The sequence below is a fragment of the Zootoca vivipara genome, chromosome 7, assembly GCF_963506605.1.
Source record: "Zootoca vivipara chromosome 7, rZooViv1.1, whole genome shotgun sequence".
NCBI classification, from domain to species: domain Eukaryota; kingdom Metazoa; phylum Chordata; class Lepidosauria; order Squamata; family Lacertidae; genus Zootoca; species Zootoca vivipara.
The window spans coordinates 57,667,635-57,689,491 of NC_083282.1; the positions used below are offsets into that span (position 1 = coordinate 57,667,635).

The window sequence follows — 21,857 nt, forward strand, 5'->3', positions numbered from 1 at the left end:
TAAACGGCGTTTCCGTGTACTGCTCTGGTTCGCCAGAAGCAGCTTAGTCATGCTGGCCACATCACCCGGAAGCTGTTCGCCGGCTCCCTCGGCCAATAAAGCGAGATGAGTGCCACAACCCCAGAGTCGTCCGCGACTTAACCTAATGGTCAGGGGTCCCTTTACCCTTACCTTTTTCTGCAATAAGGCAGCCTCTTCAAAGCAAGGGCAGCCTCTCCAAACAAACCACAAGTAAATTTTGAATTCTCCCACAGAGAAATAAGTAAACCTTTGCTTGTTTTTCTGAAGTTTGCAGCCGCTCTTCTTTCTTGCTTTTGCAACTTGGTGAGTGTCTGAGGTGAGATGGACAAACAAGCCACAGTTAAATAAAAAGATGCTGGTCGCACCTCTAATACCAATCTACAATTGCAACAAATTGAAGTTTATATGCTAATAACATCAGACTGTAATTTATTTGCAGTAGATAAACCATAGTGAAGTCCTTGTGCAAAGTTTAATCAGCCATGGTTTAATCAACAGGTAGATTTCTAAATATTGCTCTTCTCTTTCCAGCGATCCGTTGCGACCGTGAACCTGAAATACCAAATGGAAGAGTGGTAAAAAAGCCTCAGCGTCCTTATACATATGGAGTTCGTGTAACTTTTGTATGTGATCCAGGATACGTTATGGTGGGCCAAGACACTTGTACATGTGGGCCTGACCATGGATGGATTCCTCGTTTTCCAAAATGTGTCAGGGGTAAGTATCTTACTACACCTAATTGGGTTCCTTGGGAGGAAGCATAGGGTATAAATTCATTAAATAAATGCCAGAGCTATTGTGTTGCACTTTACTGCACAACATACTTATTTCTTTGCCCCCCTCTGTTTTCTACCACCAATGTTGCCACCATCCATCCAGATGGAGCCCCCCCCCCAAAAAAACCTAGCACAGGTGAGTTATGAAAAAGCAGGGTGGATTTGATTTAAATCAACTCACTAGTCAGTAAGACTTTATTTAAATCATTTTTTTACAGAAAGACTCATTTTTGCTGGTATAATCTGAAAATTTGCAACCAGATGAAGGTTTCATTTTTGGAATAATAAATTTTCAGAATAGTTTCTCCCGTTTATATCAAAAATTACTGATTTGGTTATACTATTCGAAATACATAGACTGATTATGAAATTATTGTAAGGTTTAATAAGTTAACTGTTTATATTTGGGCAACTTTTCTGCTGTACTTTATTGGAAGGAGAAAAATTAAAAAATAACATTTCCTTAATAACAATTTAAACATTTTAATTAAAACAATAACTTTATAGCATATGTACCTATGTTTGTTAACTGATGTGGTTAGAGACTTTATTGTTTGGACAATGTCAGGCGAGCCCTGGGAAGAAGGACTTGGAACCAGTGAACTCTTTATTAGTTGACTGGCAAGCACTTCAAGGTCTCGCCAAGGACTTACAGATCACAGTTACTATTTCCACCATCACCAACCCCCTCTGGATTTGCAGGAGGAGGAGAAGCAGATGATGCAGGAGAAGAGGACGCCATAGACCCCGGAGCAGGTAAACAATTGCTTTTTACTGTTATTGTTGTATGCATTTCAAGAAGTGGGGAGTGAGCAAGGAGTAAGCTTACGGTTAGAACCAGAATGGAGGAAATGGACTCTTGTCAATATTTACAGAGATAAGACATCAGAGAGAGGATTAATTTTAGTTGAAGAATTTCGTGAGGAGACTTGGGTACATGGTAGTGCTGCAGTTGTTTTGATACACTGGAATTATACACCATAAGAGCAACCTGTAACAGAATGTTGTGGTGTGTGGCCTTCCTTCTGAACTGTGCCTATTCAGAATTTAGCAAGCTATTTTCCCCCAGTCAGTGCATTCCATTTCCTTTGCCCGATCCCACATTCTGTTTTTCTTTTCGAACTGTAATGTTGTTCAGCTATTCAGCAAGGCCAAAACTGTCTATTTATTGAAATTTCAAACCCTCATAACTCAAAAACAAGATGAGATTTTTAAAAAAGATTGAAACTTAGTTTTGATCATTCAATAGGTGTACAAAATATGAAACAAATTGGATGACATGAGGTAAAAAAGTTGGATCACTTGATAAGAAATGACCCTTAAAATTAAAATATAATTGTGATAGAGGGTCTGGTCTTTATTCTCTTTTCTTTTTCTTCTTCTCTTCTTTTCTTAATTTTCTTCATTTGCTTATTCTTGCTACTTTCCTATTTGTGGGCTTTTTACTGTTTTAGATGCTAGAGGGTCCTTTACCTCTGCCTGGCTTTCTGTGAATTGTGTAACTTATTAGATTTTTTTTTGTACTAAGACATGACTTTTATCGTACAGTGGTGCCTCGACTTATGAATTTAATCCGTTCCAATGGCACCTTCGTAGGTCAAAAAATTCGTAAGTCGAAAAGCGCCATTGGAAACGCGATTTCCCATAGGAATGCATTGGAAACAAAAAAATTCGTAAGTCGAAGCAACCCCATCTAAAAATTCGTAAGTTGAAAAAACCCTATCTAAAACCACCGCGGTTTACGTTTGGATGTCAAGAAATTCGTAAGCCTCCATTTGCCCCATTCGTAAGTTGAAAAATTCGGTTGTCAAGTCGTTCATAAGCCGAGGTACCACTGTATAGGAAATTCAGGCAAGCTTTCCAGTTTTCTTTGCTTTCTTTTAGAATTTTCTAAACTGCTTTTCATGAATTCCAATGCAATGTTTTATGAACTGGTGGGGCTGGGGCTATGGTTTTTTCATTGTAATTATCTATATTTCAATAACGCTCTCTCTCTCTCTCTCTCTCTCTCTCTCTCTCTCTCTCTCTCTGAGACACATATATTAGTGTTAATTGTTTTTACATGACTTTTTAAAGCTGTTACCTGTACTATTTTATCTGTAAGCTGCCTAGACTTTGTGTCTGGGGGGAAAGCATGATATAAATAAATATATAAATAACACCCCCTCTTTTTTTTATAGGAGCAGGTCCACAGCCAACACTTCCTCCAGACGATATAGGTACAGTTGAAAAGTGGTAGTGCCAGCAAATTTATAAGCTTTTTTTTAGATTCGGTATTGCATTTCTAATGAATGTGGCAGCTTTTTAAAAATAGAAAATGTTTTTGGGCTGAGAATGGGAAGTTGCCTTCCACCCAGACAGTTGGTAGCTTGCTCAGTATTGTCAACTCAAACTGGTAGCAAGTCTCCAGGTTTTCAGACAGGGGACATCCTGGGCATTACCTGGAGAAGCTGAGACCTAATGGAATTTGATGGATTCCTCTGGGGCATTTTGTAGTAGGCTGCCAACAGTCCTCTTGAGACTTTAATCTCAAATTGGAATAGGGAGATACAGTGGGCTTTTGACATAATTGCCCCTGGATGCCTTCTCTGGCACTGTTGAGCCCACTTGCTTCCTGCTTTTTCTGTGGTACTTGCAGCAGTGAAGCAGGCTGGATGACAGCTAGAGTGCAAGAGATGTAAGGCAGTGTTTCTCAACCAGTGTGCCTCCAGATGTTTTGGGACTACAACTCCCATCATTCCTGACCACTGGTCTTGCTAGCTAGGGATGATGGGAGTTGTAGTCCCAAAACATCTGGAGGCACACTGGTTGAGAAACACTGATGTAAGGCTCCATATGAAGTTAACCAGACACATGTTGGAGTGTATAGCAGTGAAAGCTATAAAGACTTATTTTGCTGTTTCCATGGCATCCTTAAATAATTGTTCAGAGCTTTTTGGAGTGTTGTAGGAATAACTGTCATATATTGCAGTTGGAGAACGGCTGAGACAAATTTGCAAAGCATTTTGAGAAGAAAGCCATCTGTATTTTTGCTGCCTTGAATGCTACTATTGCTACAGTACCAAATGAGGTGTTCAATGCCCGGCCTTAACCTAGTTTTGGGGGACTTAACCCACTTTTTTGTGGCCGGAGAACATGGACAAGATACTTGTAGCTGTCCAGCTCGCAACCTGCTTTCTCATCCCTTGCTCATTATGGTTTATTTGAGCTAGCTGAGGGGTACAATAGTGTGTGTTCAGGGCCTGGGGAATCCATCTCTGCATAAGCTGGTAATGCAACCACATTAAGAAAATCCTGGACCTGGTATCACACCTCAGAAGAAGAAGAAAAACCCTTTGGTGGCTAGCAGCAACTTTCACTAGCTTTGGCTTGTGCCCCAACTATGCTCTTACATGGACAGGATCTCACCTCTGTGGATCGCACATTGGCAACCTCACATCTGGAGTGCTGCCATATGATTTGTGTGGGCTTGCCTTGGGATTGCTCTGGAAGTGGCAACTAGTGCAGAACACAACTGAGTGAAGTGCAAACCTTATAACTGTGTTAGCAATTTCTTGGATGGCAAGAGGCAATGGGCTATAGACACAATCTCTTCCAAACAATGCTATGGAGCTCCCTGGTACTGTGGTGACTTGTGGACTATGAAACAGGACCGCAAATAACTAGAGATAAATTTCACTCTGAGTCCTCCTGAACACAGGTTGTGCCTACTTTCTGCCTGTACTGCAAACTCAAGCCACCAACCAACAGAACTCTTCAGGATGGTCTGGGCACTGTTGCCCCTGGAAGGCACACCGCTGGACTCCTCAAAGGCCTGCTGCCTCATTTTCATACAATACTTTGACAGTAAAGTCTCTCACCTTCAGAGCCAACTTACTGCCATGGCTATGTCACTGCTTTAAAATTAGCCGCTGTTTCTTTAATTAAAAAAGGAACTAAGTCAGCATGAGTCAGCAGCCTACAATGAATTGGCAAAGCCTACATGACTCATGCAACCTTTCACCCAAATATGCTTGTGTATATATAGGATGATCTGTTTGGGTGTTTGTGGTGGGTTGGTTGTTTAGAGAAAGCTGGTAGTGTTGTTGTGTGTACAGTTGGTCGGTCGTATTGCAGATAAAGACTTTTTAAGACTAAAAGCAGAAAATACTCTGCAAGGACCCTGTTCTCGTGGACTATTTCATGCCGACAAGGGGCCGAGGACCAGGCTGAGGAGACAAAGGAAGTCAGAACCTTCTTATTTTTTCAAACACTGATAGGCTATGCATCCAATATCCCATCTTGCCCTGTGAAATCAATTTCAGTTGATGTGGCCTGATGACATGGTCAAGGTGCTTGCAGTAATATACCATAGTACATGTGCCCTCAATCCCTGTCCCTAGTGACTAATTAAATCTAGGTGATAAAATGTGCTAAGCTCCAGATCTTTATGCAAGGGGGTGGTCCCCACTGCTCTTAAAAGATTACATGCCTAAAGAAGCCAATACCTGACCCAGTGGTTTATTTATTTATATAAAAATATTTTATACTTCTATAACACAAAAAATAAATCAGCAGTTTACAGCAATAAAACAATACAGTAAAACCATACAAAATTTAAAAAATGTTTTAAAAAGCAAAAAATGAAAAGTTTGTGACAACTGCAAACCAATCACAATGTTTTTGGAAAAGGTGAGCAAATGATAGTGGCAGAGCAACTGAAGACATTTTTGGAAGCCATACAGTGAGGGAAGAAAGTATTTGATTCCCCTGCTAAATTTGCCCGTTCGCCCTCTGACGAAGAAATGACCAGTCCATAATTTTAATGGTAGGTTTATTGTTGCTGTGAGAGACAGAATAACAACAGGAAAAACCCTGTTGCTACCCTGGTGGATTAGAGAGATTGTGTTTGCGGATAGGCAGAGAAAAAATCAACACTTTTGTGGATGGTGTTTTAATAACAGCAGAGAATCCATCGGTAAGCTTACCTAGGGCTGCCACACATACAGATTTTCCCAGACATTACCGGGATTTCAAAGGTGGAATTGACGCCTGGGGGAATTTCTGAAAGGTGGTGCTTTGTCCTGGATCTTAGGCAAGTCAATTGAAAAATAGTAATGGTGGGGTTTGGTTTTTGGTTTGTTTGTTTTTTGCGTTTTTGGAAAAAAACCCCACTGGTTTTTACTTTTTGAAATATGGCAAACCTAAGCTTACCAATAGCTTTGGAAGCTATTACAACATTTGGCAATCTAGTGGGATTTTATATTAATAAAGGTAAAATGAAAATGCTAACTCAGAATATAAATAACCAAAGAGAGATGACTTAGGAACTAAAGTGGAAAAGAAAACTAAAAACTTAGGAGTCTGGATTGCATCTAAAAACCTGAACTTATTCCAAGATAAGTATAATAAAGTGTGGACTGAAATGGAAAAAGACACTTAAAAATGTGAGTGAATGAACTTGTCGTTTTTGGGTAGAATATCCATAATTAAAATGAATGTTCTCCCCAAAATGATATTCTTATTTCAATCGTTACCGGTGGTATTCCATTCCAATTGCTTTACACAATGTAAAAAAGATACAGTAAACTTTCTATGGCAAAGGAAGAAACCCAAGGATTAAATATAAAATACCAACAGATGAAAAGCATAGAGTGGGGTTCACTCTTTCAGATTTGAAACTATATTATGAAGCAACTTGTATAAGTTGGATGAAGGAGTGGCTCGAATTGAAGGATATAAATATATTGGATTTAGAAGCTGCTGATCTGATCTTTGGATGGTACACGTATCTCTGAGATGAAAAAACTAGGGTTCACAAGGGATTTTTTTAATCATGTGATTAGAATGAGTCTATATAAGATCTGGATGAGGCATAAAGATATTTTAGAAAGAAAGACTTCCGGTTGGATTCTACTGGTGGAAGCGGTTGCAGTAAAAAGGTTAAATATGGATAGGATTTGAGGAAAGTACAAAGATTTCCTTGAATATAAAGATGGCAATATAAAACTTAGAGACAGGGAGGAGGTGTCTAATTGGACACCTGACTGATTTCAATACTGTATTTCCAAACAAATGAGATGTGTAAAAAACACAAAGAGGATTTGTGCAAGAAGAATCAGAATTTGAAAAAGTTATTTTTGGGCCTAACAAAAAACTAATTTCTAAAATATATAAACTTTTGTTAGAATAGGAGACTAAAGCCAAACTTATAAAGGAAGCAATGATAAAATGGGCTATTGATATTGGGGACAATATTGAAATTGCTGAGTGGGGAAAAATATGGAATTCAACAATGAACCTTTCAGCATGTAACCAAAAATATGCAAAAAATGCAATATAGATGGTAATTAACACCAGTTAAACTGGCAATAATATACAGTGGTGCCTCGCTAGACGAATGCCCTGTTAGACGAATTTTTCGCTATACGAATAGGTTTTGCGATCGGAGGTTGCCTCGCAAGACGATGAGCTTTTCTATGGCCACTGCTTCATCTTGCGAAGTGTGGCCATAAAAACCTCCGATCACAAAATCTACAGGGCATTCCTCTAGCGAAAGGGGAACAAGCTGTAGCGTGGGAAGAAGGCAAAGGAAGATGAGCTGTGAGTGCCTCTCAGCTGATCTTCCTTTGCCTTCTTTCCGCGCTACAGCTGGTTCCCCTTTGTGTTCTGCTGGTCTCTGCCAGTTGCCGCGAGCAGTGAGGGGCAACCGGCAAAGACTAGCGGAACACTAGTGCGGGAAGAGGGGGGTAGAAGCGGAGGAACGGATTCGTTCCTCTGCTTTCCCCCGCCGCCGCCTGTCTCACAGAAAATTGGAGATATGAAAGGAACATTTCATACAAAGATTACCATAATAAAGGACAAAAGTGGAAAGGACCTAACAGAAGCAGAAGACATCAAGAAGAGGTGGTAGGAATACACAGACAAATTATACCAGAAAGATATGGAGGTCTCGTACACCCCGGGTAGTGTGGTTGCTGGCCTTGAGCCAGACATCCTGGGGAGTGAAGTCAAATGGGCCTTAGAAAGCACTGCTGATAACAAGGCCAGTGGAAGTGATGATATATTCCAGCTGAACTATTTAAAATTTTAAAAGATGATGTTGTGAAGGTGCTACACTCAATATGCCAGCAAGTTTGGAAAACTCAGCAGTGGCCAGAGGATTGGAGAAGATCAGTCTACATCCCAATTCCAAAGAAGGGCAGTGCCAAAGAATGGTCCCACTACCGCACAATTGCGCTCATTTCACACGCTAGCAAGGTTATGCTTAAAATTATACAAGGCAGGCTTAAGCAGTATGTGGACCGAGAACTCCCAGAAGTACAAGCTGCATTTCGAAGGGGCACAGGAACCAGAGACCAAATTGCAAACATGCGCTGGATTATGGAGAAAGCTAGAGAGTTCCAGAAAAACATCTACTTCTGCTTCATTGACTATGCAAAAGCATTTGACTGCGTTGACCACAACAAACTATGGCATGGTTTTTAAAGAAATGGGAGTGCCTGATCATCTCATCTGTCTCCTGAGAAATCTGTATGTGGGACAAGAAGCTACAGTTAGAACGATATGGAATAACTGATTGGTTCAAAATTGGGAAAGGAGTACGGCAAGGCTGTATATTGTCTCCCTGCTTATTTAACTTATATGCAGAATTCATCATTATAAAGGCTGGACTGGATGAATCCCAAAACGGAATTAAGATTGCCGGAAGAAATATCAACAACCTCAGATATGCTGATGACACAACCTTGATGGCAGAAAGTGAGGAGGAATTAAAGAACCTTTTAATGAGGGTGAAAGAGGAGAGCGCAAAATATGGGCTGAAGCTTAACATCAAAAAAACCAAGATCATGGCCACTGGTCCCATCATCTCCTGGCAAATAGAAGGGGAAGAAATGGAGGCAGTGAGAAATTTTACTTTCTTGAGTTCCATGATCACTGCAGATGGTGACAGCAGTCACAAAAAGACGCCTGCTTCTTGGGAGAAAAACAGTGACAAACCTAGACAGCATCTTAAAAAGCAGAGACATCACCTTGCCTACAAAGGTCCATATAGTTAAAGCTATGGTTTTCCCAGTAGTGATGTATGGAAATGAGAGCTGGATCATAAAGATGGCTGATTGCCGAAGAATTGATGCTTTTGAATTATGGTGCTGGAGGAGACTATTGAGAGTCCCATGGACTGCAAGAAGATCAAACCTATCCATCCTGAAGGAAATCAGCCTGAGTGCTCACTGGAAGGACAGATCCTGAAGCTGAGGCTCCAATACTTTGGCCACCTCATGAGAAGAGAAGACTCCCTGGAAAAGACCCTGATGTTGGGAAAGATGGAGGGCACAAGGAGAAGGGGACAACAGAGGATGAGATGGTTGTATAGTGTTATCGAAGCCACCAACATGAGTGTGACCAAACTGCGGGAGGCAGTGGAAGACAGGAGTGCCTGGTGTGCTCTGGTCCATTGGGTCACGAAGAGTCGGACACGACTGAACGACTAAACAACAACAATGCAAGATATTGAAAACAAAGAGAGACCCCAGGGAAAGAACAATGGCTATACAGTCGTACCTCGGGTTACGACCACCTCGGGTTGCGAACAATTCTGGTTATGAACTCCGCAAACCTGGAAGTATTTTTTGTTGCACGTACGTTCCGCGCATGCGCAAAGCGCGAAAATCGCACTTTGCGCATGCGCAAAATGGCACTTCGGTTTACGACCTTTTCGGGTTACGAACTGCGATCCGGAACGCCCACTTAATTTTGTGACACAACGCCCACGAAATTTTAAAGTAAAAACCCCCCTTCCCCGGGCCTAGTGGGGGCCTGGCAGCCTGGCAGGGGCCTTCATACGGTAAAACAAAGGCCGTGCTGTGGCCTGCGATTCGGGCGCTTGTCCTCCCCCCCCCGGGCCTAGTGGGGGCCTGGCAGCCTGGCAGGGGCCTACATAAAACAAAGGCCGTACTGAGGCCTGCGATCCGGACGCTCACCCTCTCCCCATCCCCGGGCCTAATGGAGGCCTAGCAGCCTGGCAGGGGCCTAGGGGTCTGGTAATGGCCACCTTGGTGGTTTCAGTTGCTTGGTTGATGATGTCATTATTTGGCGCCGCACTTCAGAGCTTTTTCTGATGACAGCGTGATGTCTAATTTGTGTGCCACTTTTTTGCGTTTAATCACTATTTAAAGTATAAAAGCTGTGCTTTTTTTGGAAATTTATTTTATGCCAGATCCCTCACTGATGAGCAAGGTACGCTTTGCCCTAATTTGATGCAATTTGGTTCAGCGGATACGGAGAAAGGCTGTGACCTCTGCGTGCGCAATGCCTACATTTTTATATATATAGAAACTGCTTTGGGATTCTTTGAATCACTAAAGTAAGTCATTTAGAGGAACAAATTTAGAATGTACTGGTACAATCGTACCTTGTTTTGTGACTGGGATCCGTTCCAGAGTCCAGGACGCTAGACAAAAAGGACACACGACAAAGCGCCACTCTGCACACATGCATGAAGCAGTTTGCGCTTCTGTGCACGCGTGATTTAGCACTTCTGTGCATGCACGAGCGACAAACCCGGAAGTAACCCGTTCCAGTACTTCCGGGTTTGTTGCGGATATTGGACGAAATGGACGTTAGACATGGTGGACTCAAAAATTATGTGAAATTTTTAAAAGTGGGAAACCCATTTCTTGGTTCCAGCAAAACACTTCTGTATTCAGTCTTCCATTGTGTACTGGAGTGGATTATCTCCAGTTATTAGTTGTGTTATGTTTTATTCAGTGTATGAAACACACAAATGCATACATGCATAGAAAGAGAGAGAGCAAGTTACGATCTGTAACAATTACATTGTTTCAAATTTTAGCTCACACTTTTCTTCTATTCTAGAAACTGACAACATCCCAATTATTGTTGGTAAGTAGTTACAGAGTAAGTTACTTGGGTGTACAATCGCTGCTATTGTACTTTCATGCCTTGTGGTAATGTGTGTTTCCTTTACTTTTTTCTCCAGTTTTGGTTTAAATGTTGAAGGCTTCTACTTGGAGAAGATATTGATTCTTTATCAAATATCCTTAGGGTACAGACAGATATCCTCTGTTTGTATTGTTTGTTTGTTTGTTTGTTTGTATGCTTCCTCCACTATCTTTGCTCCTGCAATGTACGTAGCTGTCTCCAAATTCAACACAGACTTCCCCCATGCTGCGCCTTTTAATGTTCTGGCACCGGGTGTGACTGGGGCTTTAAAAAAATCCTCAGGAGTAAGGGTGTCTTAAGCTCAGGCATGCCAACCATAAGGGGACTAGTGTTGAGGTGGCTGTTTGTGTGAGACACATCACAGGGCTAATGGCCACTTCTTCAGATGCACACAAAAGCTCATACCAATGAGAAATTTAGTTGGTCTCTAAGGTGCTACTAGAAGGAATTTTTTTATTTTGTTTCGGCTACACCAGACCAACACGGCTACCTACCTGTAACTAGAACCTGTCTTGTGACTTCTATTGATACTATTGCTTTTCCTCAACAGAAAAATAATTACTTTGTCTTATTAACTGGTACTACGGTATATCTTTCTCTTTTTCCCCTTCAAGGATGTATCCTGGCTGTTTTAATTGTGCTTGCTCTAGTTGCTGTATTTTGGAAATACCGATCTTCTATGAAAACCGGGTGAGTCAGCCCAAGACAAGCTGTCCCTGATTCTCTGTAGCCTTCTTGGTTCCTGAGTGAGCTTCAATATGCTTCTTGACTTCTACTTTGCTCACATTTTCCGCATACATGTGCTTAGTATTCAGAAAGGGCTTGCACATTTTTTGTTGAACAGTTGCACTAATTTGCTAGCACAGAATAAAAGCTAACTAAAGCACTGTAATTATTCTAGAACGGCTAGTCAGTATTTTATCCCATTTCCAGCATTGGTGTTCTGATGTGACAGAAATGGTATTTCTCAGTTTACATCAGCTGTCTATCCCAATGCTGACTTCACAATGACTATTCTGGCCCTGAAAATCTTGAAATCTACCATAAATAAAGTTATAAAACATTATTGTCTATTTTACAAATGTGTACTTGCAGTCTGCGGTTTTTGCTTTCAGACATAGTAAGAAAATGGATTTGTTGGGCGGTTCTATCTAAAGGCAGTAATGTTTTGTTTTGGTTTTCCCCCTAGAAGAATCTAGGCCAGTGCTGTAATCTAAACCAACAATTTGCAACAATAACTTACTCTGCACATTTCTCTTGCATGGCTTTTCTTTCTATTTTTGTATCCAGGACTGTTCATTTTTGTTGTAGCTTTGTATGCATTATTTTGCAGTTTTGATATGACCCATAGTTTGTGAGTACTAATTAAGCTGCTTCCATGGATTAATTCAGTAATTATTTACTCATTATCAGTATTCAGTGCAATGATTTCTGTCACAGATTGGTTACATGTCTTTTAAGAAGGACAGTGGAAGGCTCACTGGAAGGACAGATCGTGAAGCTGAGGCTCCAATACTTTGGCCACCTCATGAGAAGAGAATAATCCTTGGAAAAGACCCTGATGTTGGGAAAGATTGAGGGCACTAGGAGAAGGGGACGAAAGAGGACGAGATGGTTGGACAGTGTTCTCGAAGCTACGAACATGAGTTTGACCGAACTGCGGGAGGCAGTGCAAGACAGAGGGCCTGGCGTGCTATGGTCCATGGGGTCACGAAGAGTCGGAAACGACTAAACGACTAAACAACAACAAGACTTTTGTGGGATTCAGATTTGATACCAAAGCATGCTGATTGCTTTGTCAGAGGCAAGAGTTCTGTTTGATTCAGAGGCAATATCCCCAGTGGAGAGAAGGGCAGGCTCTCTAAGAGGAATCTGTTTGTTGTTGTTGTTTAGTCATTTAGTCATGTCCGACTCTTCGTGACCCCGTGGACCAGAGCACGCCAGGCACTCCTGTCTTCCACTGCCTCCCACAGTTTGCTCAGACTCATGTTCGTAGCTTCGAGAACACTGTCCAACCATCTCGTCCTCTGTCATCCCCTTCTTGTGCCCTCCATCTTTCCCAACATCAGGGTCTTTTCCAGGGAGCCTTCTCTTCTCATGAGGTGGCCAAAGTATTGGAGCCTCAGCTTCAGGATCTGTACTTCCAGTGAGCACTCAGGGCTGATTTCCTTCAGAATGGATAGGTTTGATCTTCTTGAAGTCCATGGGACTCTCAAGAGTCTCCTCCAGCACCATAATTCAAAAGCATCAATTCTTTATGATCCAGCTCTCACTTCAATACATAATTACTGGGAAAACCATAGCTTTAACTATACAGACTTTGTTAGGAATCTATTAGAAGTCACTATTTTTCTATAGTTAGTCTGTGTGTCTCCCATAGGCCTGGGCGATATATTGATATCAGGAGTGAACCACAATGTTGCCTTCCCTCAGCAATATCTCACTTGTGAGACTGCCACTGCTCTTGAGTCCCTCTGCTAGCTGCGCTCGCTGAGTGAAACCACCATCCCACTCTACCCTCATAGGGTACAAAGGGATAAACAAGCTGCATCAGTGAGGCACCGATACAGCTAGTTCCTCCCTCTGCATCTTTAAACTGCTCAGCTGAGGAGTGTGGTGGCTGCCCTTGCCTCAGCTGAGCAGTTTGATGGAGAATCTGATCCCGCCATTGGCTCACATTAGCCGGTGGTGGGGTGGGGGCTCCCCTCAGCTGAGCAGTTAAAGGATCCCCCAGCCCAGCATTGGCTCTTGCAAGCCAGCGGCGTGGTGGGGGATACTTTAACTGGTTGGCTGTGAGATGCATCGTTGCCCTTCAGCAGGTGGAAGAGAGGCTTCTTCCATCCCGCAACTGAGCAAAGCCCGATCCTGCTGAGGGATCGAGGATCGGTCAGTTGGGGGGTGGGAGCCCTTCTGCCCCCAACTAAGCAGAGGGCAGAGGCCAGCTGCATTGCCCCCAGCCTGTAAGGCACCAGGGTGAAAGGGCCTCAGCTCCTGCAGTGAGAACTGCCTCAGTTTCACCCTACGTCTCGCCAGTGCAGCTTGTTTCAACATCGCGGTGTATCGCCAAACTGTGATGTCTGGCTGGTGATTTATTGAGATGCTGAAAACTTAACATCAGCCAGCCCTAGTCTCCCACTCTTATATCTGTTGTGTTTATCTAATCTGCTTTACTTCTAATATCCTGCAGTGGCTAACAATCAGTGCATTACATCTTTTTCTGTAGCTTCTGGAATTGATTTTCCTGCTCAAGAAGCAACAGCACGGCTACTGCTTCAGTGTGACAGTTACTTGCATTACTTTAAAAAAATGAGTAACACGAAATGGAATGCAGATGTATTTGTGTGTTGCTTTTCTCCTTCCTGACAGGAAAACTAAACAAAATGATGCAATGGTCAAAATATAGGTGTTAATTTCAATTTTTTAATTATTTATTTTTTACAGACAACCTGAAGCTCCTACTAGCTCTGCTGAATTTGCTGAGCCACAATTGGAACCCAAAGGTTCCCAATTGGAGTAGCCTTCTGCAGTTATTTCCTAGCAGTTCTCATTTGGAATTTTTACTCTACAACTGGAAATGAGAATTGAAGGAAGAACTATTTGGAATGCCAAAGCAGTTTTCATTAGAAAACTGCCCACCCATGCTATTCAGCTACTTGAAGCATGAAGCAGTACTGGGCCCCAACAAAACTCTCATCATTTGCTCTTTCTTTTGCATTGAACTGGGTTCCAACTTCCCTTGAAGAATGTCTCTTAAGTGACTCAATCAAATACAAAGCCAAGCAGAGCTGATTGTATATTTACCTTGGCAGGGTGCATTATTCTTCCTTCAAACCATGGAAAGATGTAATGGGTTCCGTGTAGGAAATGTGAAAGTCATAGGCAAACAAAAGCTCTGCATCCTTAACCAAAAAATCAAGGAACACTTTCTCAACACCTTAATTTCAATGGGAACACGGAAAATATCTCTCCCATTAAAATCAATTGGAGTGAAAAATGCAGTGCTTCATATGGTTTGAATTAAAGCTTGCTCTATTCATGAAGGTATTTTGTTTGTTATACATTGTTTTTAGAATCTAAATTGTTCATATTTATTTATTTAAATTGATTAAATATGTATAGAGAATGTTGTTTATCTTAGAATGTGTGCAAATAAATTGAAATGTTGAATAAAAGACACTAAGTATTATCACTAGCTTTTCTACTCCCAAGTGATAAGAGCAGCTGATTATACACTGCAGTTTGGGTTGATACAGATAATGCCACATACCGGTAGCTGTTTCAAATGGCTTTCTGGCTATGAATGATGCATAGATGCATGGTGCAGTGAGGATAGATGTTTGTGGGCAGGTACTTAACTTCTCCTTTAGAGCACCTAGCCAGGCATTCTGTGCAGTCTTTTATCTTATGCAAAGCCTCATTAGATGGTGCCTTGAACAGAAGTTTTTGTTCTCAGTATCTCAGGTGGGCCCTAGTATCTCAAGTGTTGCTGATCAATGCCAGGTCGGTGAATAGCAAAACAACAGCCATTCCAGACTTGATCCGGGATGAATATACTGACCTGGTTTGTATTACAGAGACCTGGTTTGATGAACTGGTGGTTGAGTAACCTCTCAGCTTTGGCCACTGGAATTATCTGTACAGCAGGAGGCAAGATCAGTGGGGTGGGGAGGCAGAGCTGCAATGGTCTATCATCATAGCATCTCCCAGGTGCCCTTTCTCACAGTTTGCTGGGTTTTAATTTGTGTATCTGAAGATGGGTGACTGGGACAAAATAGGGAATCTGTTGCTGTAGCCCCATGGAGGTCTTGGGGTTTGTGCTGGTCTCCTCCAAGCTTGTACTGGTGGACTTTTAACATTCACGCTGAGGCTCCCCTGTCAGATACATGAGTCTGTCCCAAATAATTTCTGACTCTTCTCATGCATCTGGGCACACACTGGATTTGGTTTTCTGTGAAGGATTGGATGATGGTGATGTTAGAGTGGAGGAATTTCTATAGCTACATTGTCATGGTCCGATCACTACTTGGTGGAGTTCAGACTCGCTGAAACTGGATACATTTCAATTTGTACATTCCAAAGATGTGGACAGAATCCTTGGAAATGTGAGAGCCACCACATGTGTACTAGATCCTTGCTCTTTCTGGCTCATCAAAAAGACCAGTGGGGAACTTGCTGGGTGGGTGAAGGGAATGGTCAGTGCCGCCTTACAACAAAGTTCCAACATGACTAAGGGAGACAGTTAAAAGACCTCTATTGAAAAGGCCGTCCTTGTATTCCATAATTATTGGCCAGTTTCTAATATTCCAGGTGTGGTCGCATCTTGTCTCCAGGGGTTTCTGGAGGAGTTAAGCAGATCTACAGTGGTCCCTCGACTTACGAATTTAATCCGTTCTGAACGGACCTTCGTAAGTCGAAAAAATCGTAAGTCAAACCCATGGGGGGAATAAAAAAAATCGTAAGTCAAAAAAATCCTATCTAAAAATGTGTAAGTCGAAAAAATCCTATCAAAACCGCATCCAAAATGGGACTTCCGCTTGACTGCCGAGCTGAGCGGACGGGAGGTTCCCGACGCTGGGAACCTCCGGCGCGCTGAAGGCAAGGGAGACCCCGCAACGGCGATGCGGGCTTCCATTTAATCCTCAGATAGCGCGTTCTGAGGACAGGATTCGGCGGGTGCCTGAACGTTTCCCCTACTCCCTGGTAGACCCTAATAAGGGCAGCCGAGAGTGAGTGGGGTTGAAGACTAGGGCGCCTCGAAAGGATTTCGCTATCTTCAGTGCGTGCAGCCGCAAGTCCGCAGGCACTATGAGCGATCAAGTTCTCCATTAAAAAGCTGTTATTCGGATAATTTGGATGCCGTGAGTAAAAAAGCTTCGTTAAAAAAGTGTTAATTTGGAAGCAATTAGACCGCGGGAAGGAGTTAAAATGGAGGTCTCTTCTTCCCTGCTGCACTAAAGATGGAAGCAATCAATTATTGCTACAGCAACAGAGGCTTTGAGAACTGATAATATTCAAGATCCAAACCTCGATACTACCCCTGTAGCAGGGCAAGGGGGAAGAGACTGATTTTGAATTGTATGTCCTGCAGAGGACATGCTTTAATGAAAGTACAAGCCGATTTTCTCGCTGGGAGGGAGAGACCGGGAAAGACAGCGAGTCCCTTTGTGAGGTTACAAAGAGACTGGATTGCTTTACAGATACATTGTTTCCTATTTGGATAATAGACTGGCAACATATTGACTTCTTTGTCAATTTGAGGTATACAGAAAATAAGACTCTTCTTTGCTTTTATGACTGTTTGCCTACGTGCTATTGGTAAGCTCTAGCAGCTGCAGCTGCTTGGATGGTGCTGAGAAAATAGTGACCTTGACATTCCAATCCTGCAAAGCTGGTGTGTTGTGACTGAAATTAAGGCTTGCCACCAGAGGGGAAAATAAACGTTCAATTTATTGCTAACATTTGGAACTGGTGCGCCTCTGTTTGTTATGGCAGGGGATGGTTCAGAAGGTTCAACGGAAAGAAGGAAATTGTTGGTTTCTTCAACTTTTGAAGATGAGGTGCTTAAGATGTTAAGTACCCTTAAAGAGGGACAGGACAAATTACAGGAGACGCAAGATAAACATACAGAAGAATTTAAAGATTTAAAAAAGGAAATTGGAACGCTGACCCAAGATGTTCAACAGGTGAAGACAGAGGTCGCTGGAATAGAGACTAGAGTAATGCACTTTGAGACTGTGAGAGTGCAGGATTTGGAAAGCCAGCACTACCAAACACAGGTCCAAATTGCTTTTCTACAGATGCGAGAGAGACAAATGAATTTGAGAATTCGTGGATTTCCGGAGATAGAGAAAGAAGATTTAAAAGCAACCTTAATCCAGGAGTTCATGACAGCTTGGGAATTGACAAAAAGCTTGGGAATTGACAAAAGAATAATTGGATGCAATAATTGTGAAGGCCTATAGATTTGGAGTGAAATCAAAGAAGAAAGATTCAAAATTCATAAGTGATTGTATGGTAGTGTTCCAGACAAGAGAACGAGATAAAATTCTGGGCCTACATTACCAGAAAAATTTGAAAGTAAAAGGCAAGCAGATCATCCTGTTTAAAGACATCCCGAAATTTTTTTTGAGCCTGAGGGGGAAATATACAGATTTGACAACTCTCCTGAGGAAGAAAGGAATATATTTCCGGTGGGAATATCCGGAAGGGCTCTTTTTCAAATATCAACAGAAGAAGATTTGGATCAAATCAGTGGATGACAAGATAAGATTCCTGGGGGGAAAACCGTGAAGGACTTTGAAGTGGAAACGGGAGCAGGCGCAGCACCACAACCAATATCGCCACCTTTCTTTGACTTGAAACTGCTAGGAGCTGGACCAGGAGCAGAACCCACAACTTAGTAAGCAAGATGGCATTGAGAATACTTCCCTGGAATATCCACGGTTTGAACTCGAAATTTAAAAGAAACCAGGTATATCATGTGTTACAAAAACAGAATTTGGATGTGATGTGTTTACAAGAAACACATGTGACGAGAATTCAGAGAAAAATATTACAAAATAAAAAATTGGGTCAGGATTTTATCTCATCGGGAAAGGTTAAAAAACGAGTAGTAGTAACTTATGTGAAGGAAAAATTTGATGCAAAGTTTATATTTAAAGACGAGGAAGGAAGATATGTTGCAGTTGAAGTAAAGGCGCATGGGGAGAAGTTTCTAATGGTCAGAATTTATGCACCAAACGAAGTTAAATCGGAATTTTATAAGAAGTAACACGATTTATTACTGGATTATATGGATTATAAAATTGTTTTGATGGGGGACCTGAATGCGGTGGTTTCTACAATGATGGATAGATCACAAAGGCAAAGATTATCAAACGATGGAAGATTACCAAAGACTTTCTTTGAGTTGGTTGAAAATTTGGACATGATTGACACTTGGAGATTAAAAAAACCATTAGAAAAAGAGTTCACGTTCTTTTCAGATGTACATCAAACAGCTTCCAGACTCGATTATATTTGGACTACAAGAGACTTGGCTCCAAAAATAATTAAAGCAGAAATTTGCCCAAAGACTTATTCTGATCACAATGCAGTGCTGATGGAATTAAAATTGTTTGTACAGGGTTCGCATAGATGGAGAATGAATGATGCCTTGTTGAGGAATGAACAGATTGTTGAGAAGGGCCAAAAGACCCTAAAAGATTATTTTGAAATAAATTTAAATAATGAAACAGAAAGAAGGGTCATATGGGATGCCAGTAAAGCGGTGATGAGAGAATTCTTGATTCAGCAGAATGTAATAAGGAGAAAAGCACAAGAGGCAAGAAAAGAGAATATTATAAACCAAATGAAAGAGGAAGAGAGAAAGTTAAGGACTAACCCAAAAAATCAACAGGTTCAAAAGGAAATAAATGCTTTACAAATACAATATTCTCAGCTAATTAACCAGGAAATTGAGTGGAAAGTGAAGATGATGAAGCAGAGATCTTTTGAATCTGCAAATAAATGTGGGAAGTTGTTGGCATGGCAGTTGAAAAAGAACCAAAAGCAAAATGCAATAAGTAAGATAATACAGGAGGAAAAGATTATAGAGAACCCAGCAGAAATCAGAAAATGTTTTCAGAAATATTATAAACAATTGTATAAGAAAGATAAAGAAGATTTAGGATAAATGGACCAGTTTTTGGTCAAACATGGACTGCAAAAAATTCCGACACAAAATAAAACCCTACTCAATCACCAGATTACAAGGGACGAAGTGGAGATAGCAATTAATCAATTGCAAGTAGGCAAGGCACCAGGACCAGACAGTTTGACTGCAAAGTATTATAAGACTTTAAAAGACTGGTTGATTCAGCCTTTGATGGACGTTTGCAACAAAATATTAGGTGGGGACAGGGCATCAGAGTCCTGGAGAGATGCATTCATCACATGGATACCTAAACCGGATGCGGATAGAGCTCAAGTTAAGAATTATCGTCCTATAATAATAATAATAATAATAATAATAATAATAATAATAATAATAATAATTTATTATTTATACCCCGCCCATCTGGCCGGGTTCCCCCAGCCACTCTGGGCGGCTTCCAAAAAAACAGAAATTCTAAAATACAAAAATCCATCAAACATTATTATCTCATTATTAAATGTGGATTACAAAATTTTTGCAAGTATTATGGCTATGAGGTTGAGGAAGGTATTTAATGATCTTATACACCATGACCAAGCAGGTTTTTTACCTGCTAGGCATATGAAGGATAATATCAGGAACATAGTAGATGTTTTGGAATTTTTAGAGGCCAAGAGGAATACGAAGGCGATATTGATATTTATAGATGGAGAAAAGGCCTTTGATAATATTTCTTGGAGTTTTATGAAGAAAAATATGGAAAATTTGGGAGTTGGGCAAAATTCCATGAATGGTTTCAATGCAATTTATTTTGAGCAAAAAACAAAAATTATAGTTAATAATGTGGTGACTGAGGAAATAAGAATTGAAAAAGGAACCAGGCAAGGGTGCCCACTTTCCCCTTTATTGTTTATAACAGTTCTGGAAGTCTTGCTGACTATGATTAGGGATGAAGAAAAGGTTAAAGGAATTGTGGTGGGGGCAAAGCAATACAAGCTAAAAGCCTCTGCGGATGATTTAGTATTGACAATGCAGGACCCAGAAACCAGCGTTATTAAAGTGCTGGATATAATACAGGAGTTTGGACGAGTTGCAGCATTTAAGTTGAATAAGACTAAAACGAAAGTCTTAGAAAAACACCTTACATTAGAGGGGGGAAATAGGTTACAGGAGACTACTGGCTTGATGTTTGTAAAGAAGGTGAAGTACTTGGGTGTAAATATGACTGCAACAAATTTGAATTTGTATAAAGATAATTATGAAAAAATGTGGAATGAGATTAAGAGAGATTTGGATATATGGTCTAATTTGAAATTGTCTTTGATGGGTAGAATATCAGTTATTAAGATGAATGTGCTGCCGAGAATGTTATTCCTATTCCAGGTATTACCGATAATCGACAATATAAAGTGTTTCAAAGAATGGCAAAAGGTTTTATCTAAATTTATCTGGCAGGGGAAAAAACCCAGAATTAAGTATAAGATATTAACAGACACGAGGCCTTTTTACTGGGGATAGTCAGGAATGAAATACCCAAAAAGGATATCACATTCTTTTTATATGCCACAACAGCAGCTAGAATTTTGATAGCAAAATATTGGAAGACACAAGAAATACCGACGGTGGAAGAGTGGCAGATGAAAATGCTGGAATATATGGAATTAGCTGATCTGACTGGGAGGCTTGGCGACCAGGGAGAAAAATCGGTGGAAGAAGATTGGAAGAGTTTTAAAGTTTATTTGAAGAAGAATAGTATTGTAATTAAATAGAAAGAAATGGATTTTGATGTATATACAATGCTGTAGTTTAAGATTTGGCTTGGTGGTGAAGGAAAATATGAAATATGATAGACAATGGTTTTGTTTGGAATTAAGAATAAGTATAATTTAAATAAGGATAAAAGGATTATGAAGTAGAAATTGCTAAAGTGGACTAGCAGTGAATCGCAGTAAGGAGGATCCGAGGAAGTCGCAGTACAATCCTATATAATAATGTCCAAGTTGTCCCTGCGTCTAAGCTGTCCCGTGTGTCCCTGGGTCACTGCGCATGTGCCCCAGGGATACAGGGATTGGACAGCAGAGACTGCGCGCGCACACTCTCCCCCCCTGCCTCCTCCAACCGCCGCTCCCGCCGGACACCGCCTCACTGCAGGGCACGTCTCCCTGGCCGTGAGGAACGGCGGTTGGAGGAGGCGGGGGGGGAGAGTGCGCGCGTCCTTCCTGTCGGCGGCTGGGGGAGAGGAATGGAGGAGGAGAACGCAGCGCTTTCTCCTCCGTTCCTGTCCCCCTGCCGCCGACAGCAAGGACAGGTCCCAGGGTTCAGAGAAGCGCTGCACAAGCGCTTCTCCGAACCCCAGGATGTTCTAGCGCCCGTTATTAAATGGGCTGAAATACACTAGTGATTAGATAAGAGGTTAAGAATATGAAATTTTGTATGTTTTGTTCTGTTGCTGTTTGTGTTTTTTGGTTGTTGTTATTTGT

The 21,857-nt window shown here is 41.4% G+C and overlaps 1 protein-coding gene across 1 annotated transcript in view; it reads left to right on the forward strand.

The window, feature by feature from the left end:
* LOC118088520 (membrane cofactor protein) overlaps positions 1–21,857 on the forward strand; it is a gene marked incomplete at its 5' end in the record, with an annotated part of 83,174 nt that overhangs the window by 30,834 nt on the left and 30,483 nt on the right. The window contains 5 exons of the mRNA XM_060277481.1: positions 553–738; positions 1,500–1,553; positions 2,978–3,016; positions 10,656–10,682; positions 11,357–11,432. Coding sequence (XP_060133464.1) covers positions 553–738; positions 1,500–1,553; positions 2,978–3,016; positions 10,656–10,682; positions 11,357–11,432 — 382 coding nt within the window. The remainder of the gene's footprint in view (positions 1–552; positions 739–1,499; positions 1,554–2,977; positions 3,017–10,655; positions 10,683–11,356; positions 11,433–21,857) is intronic.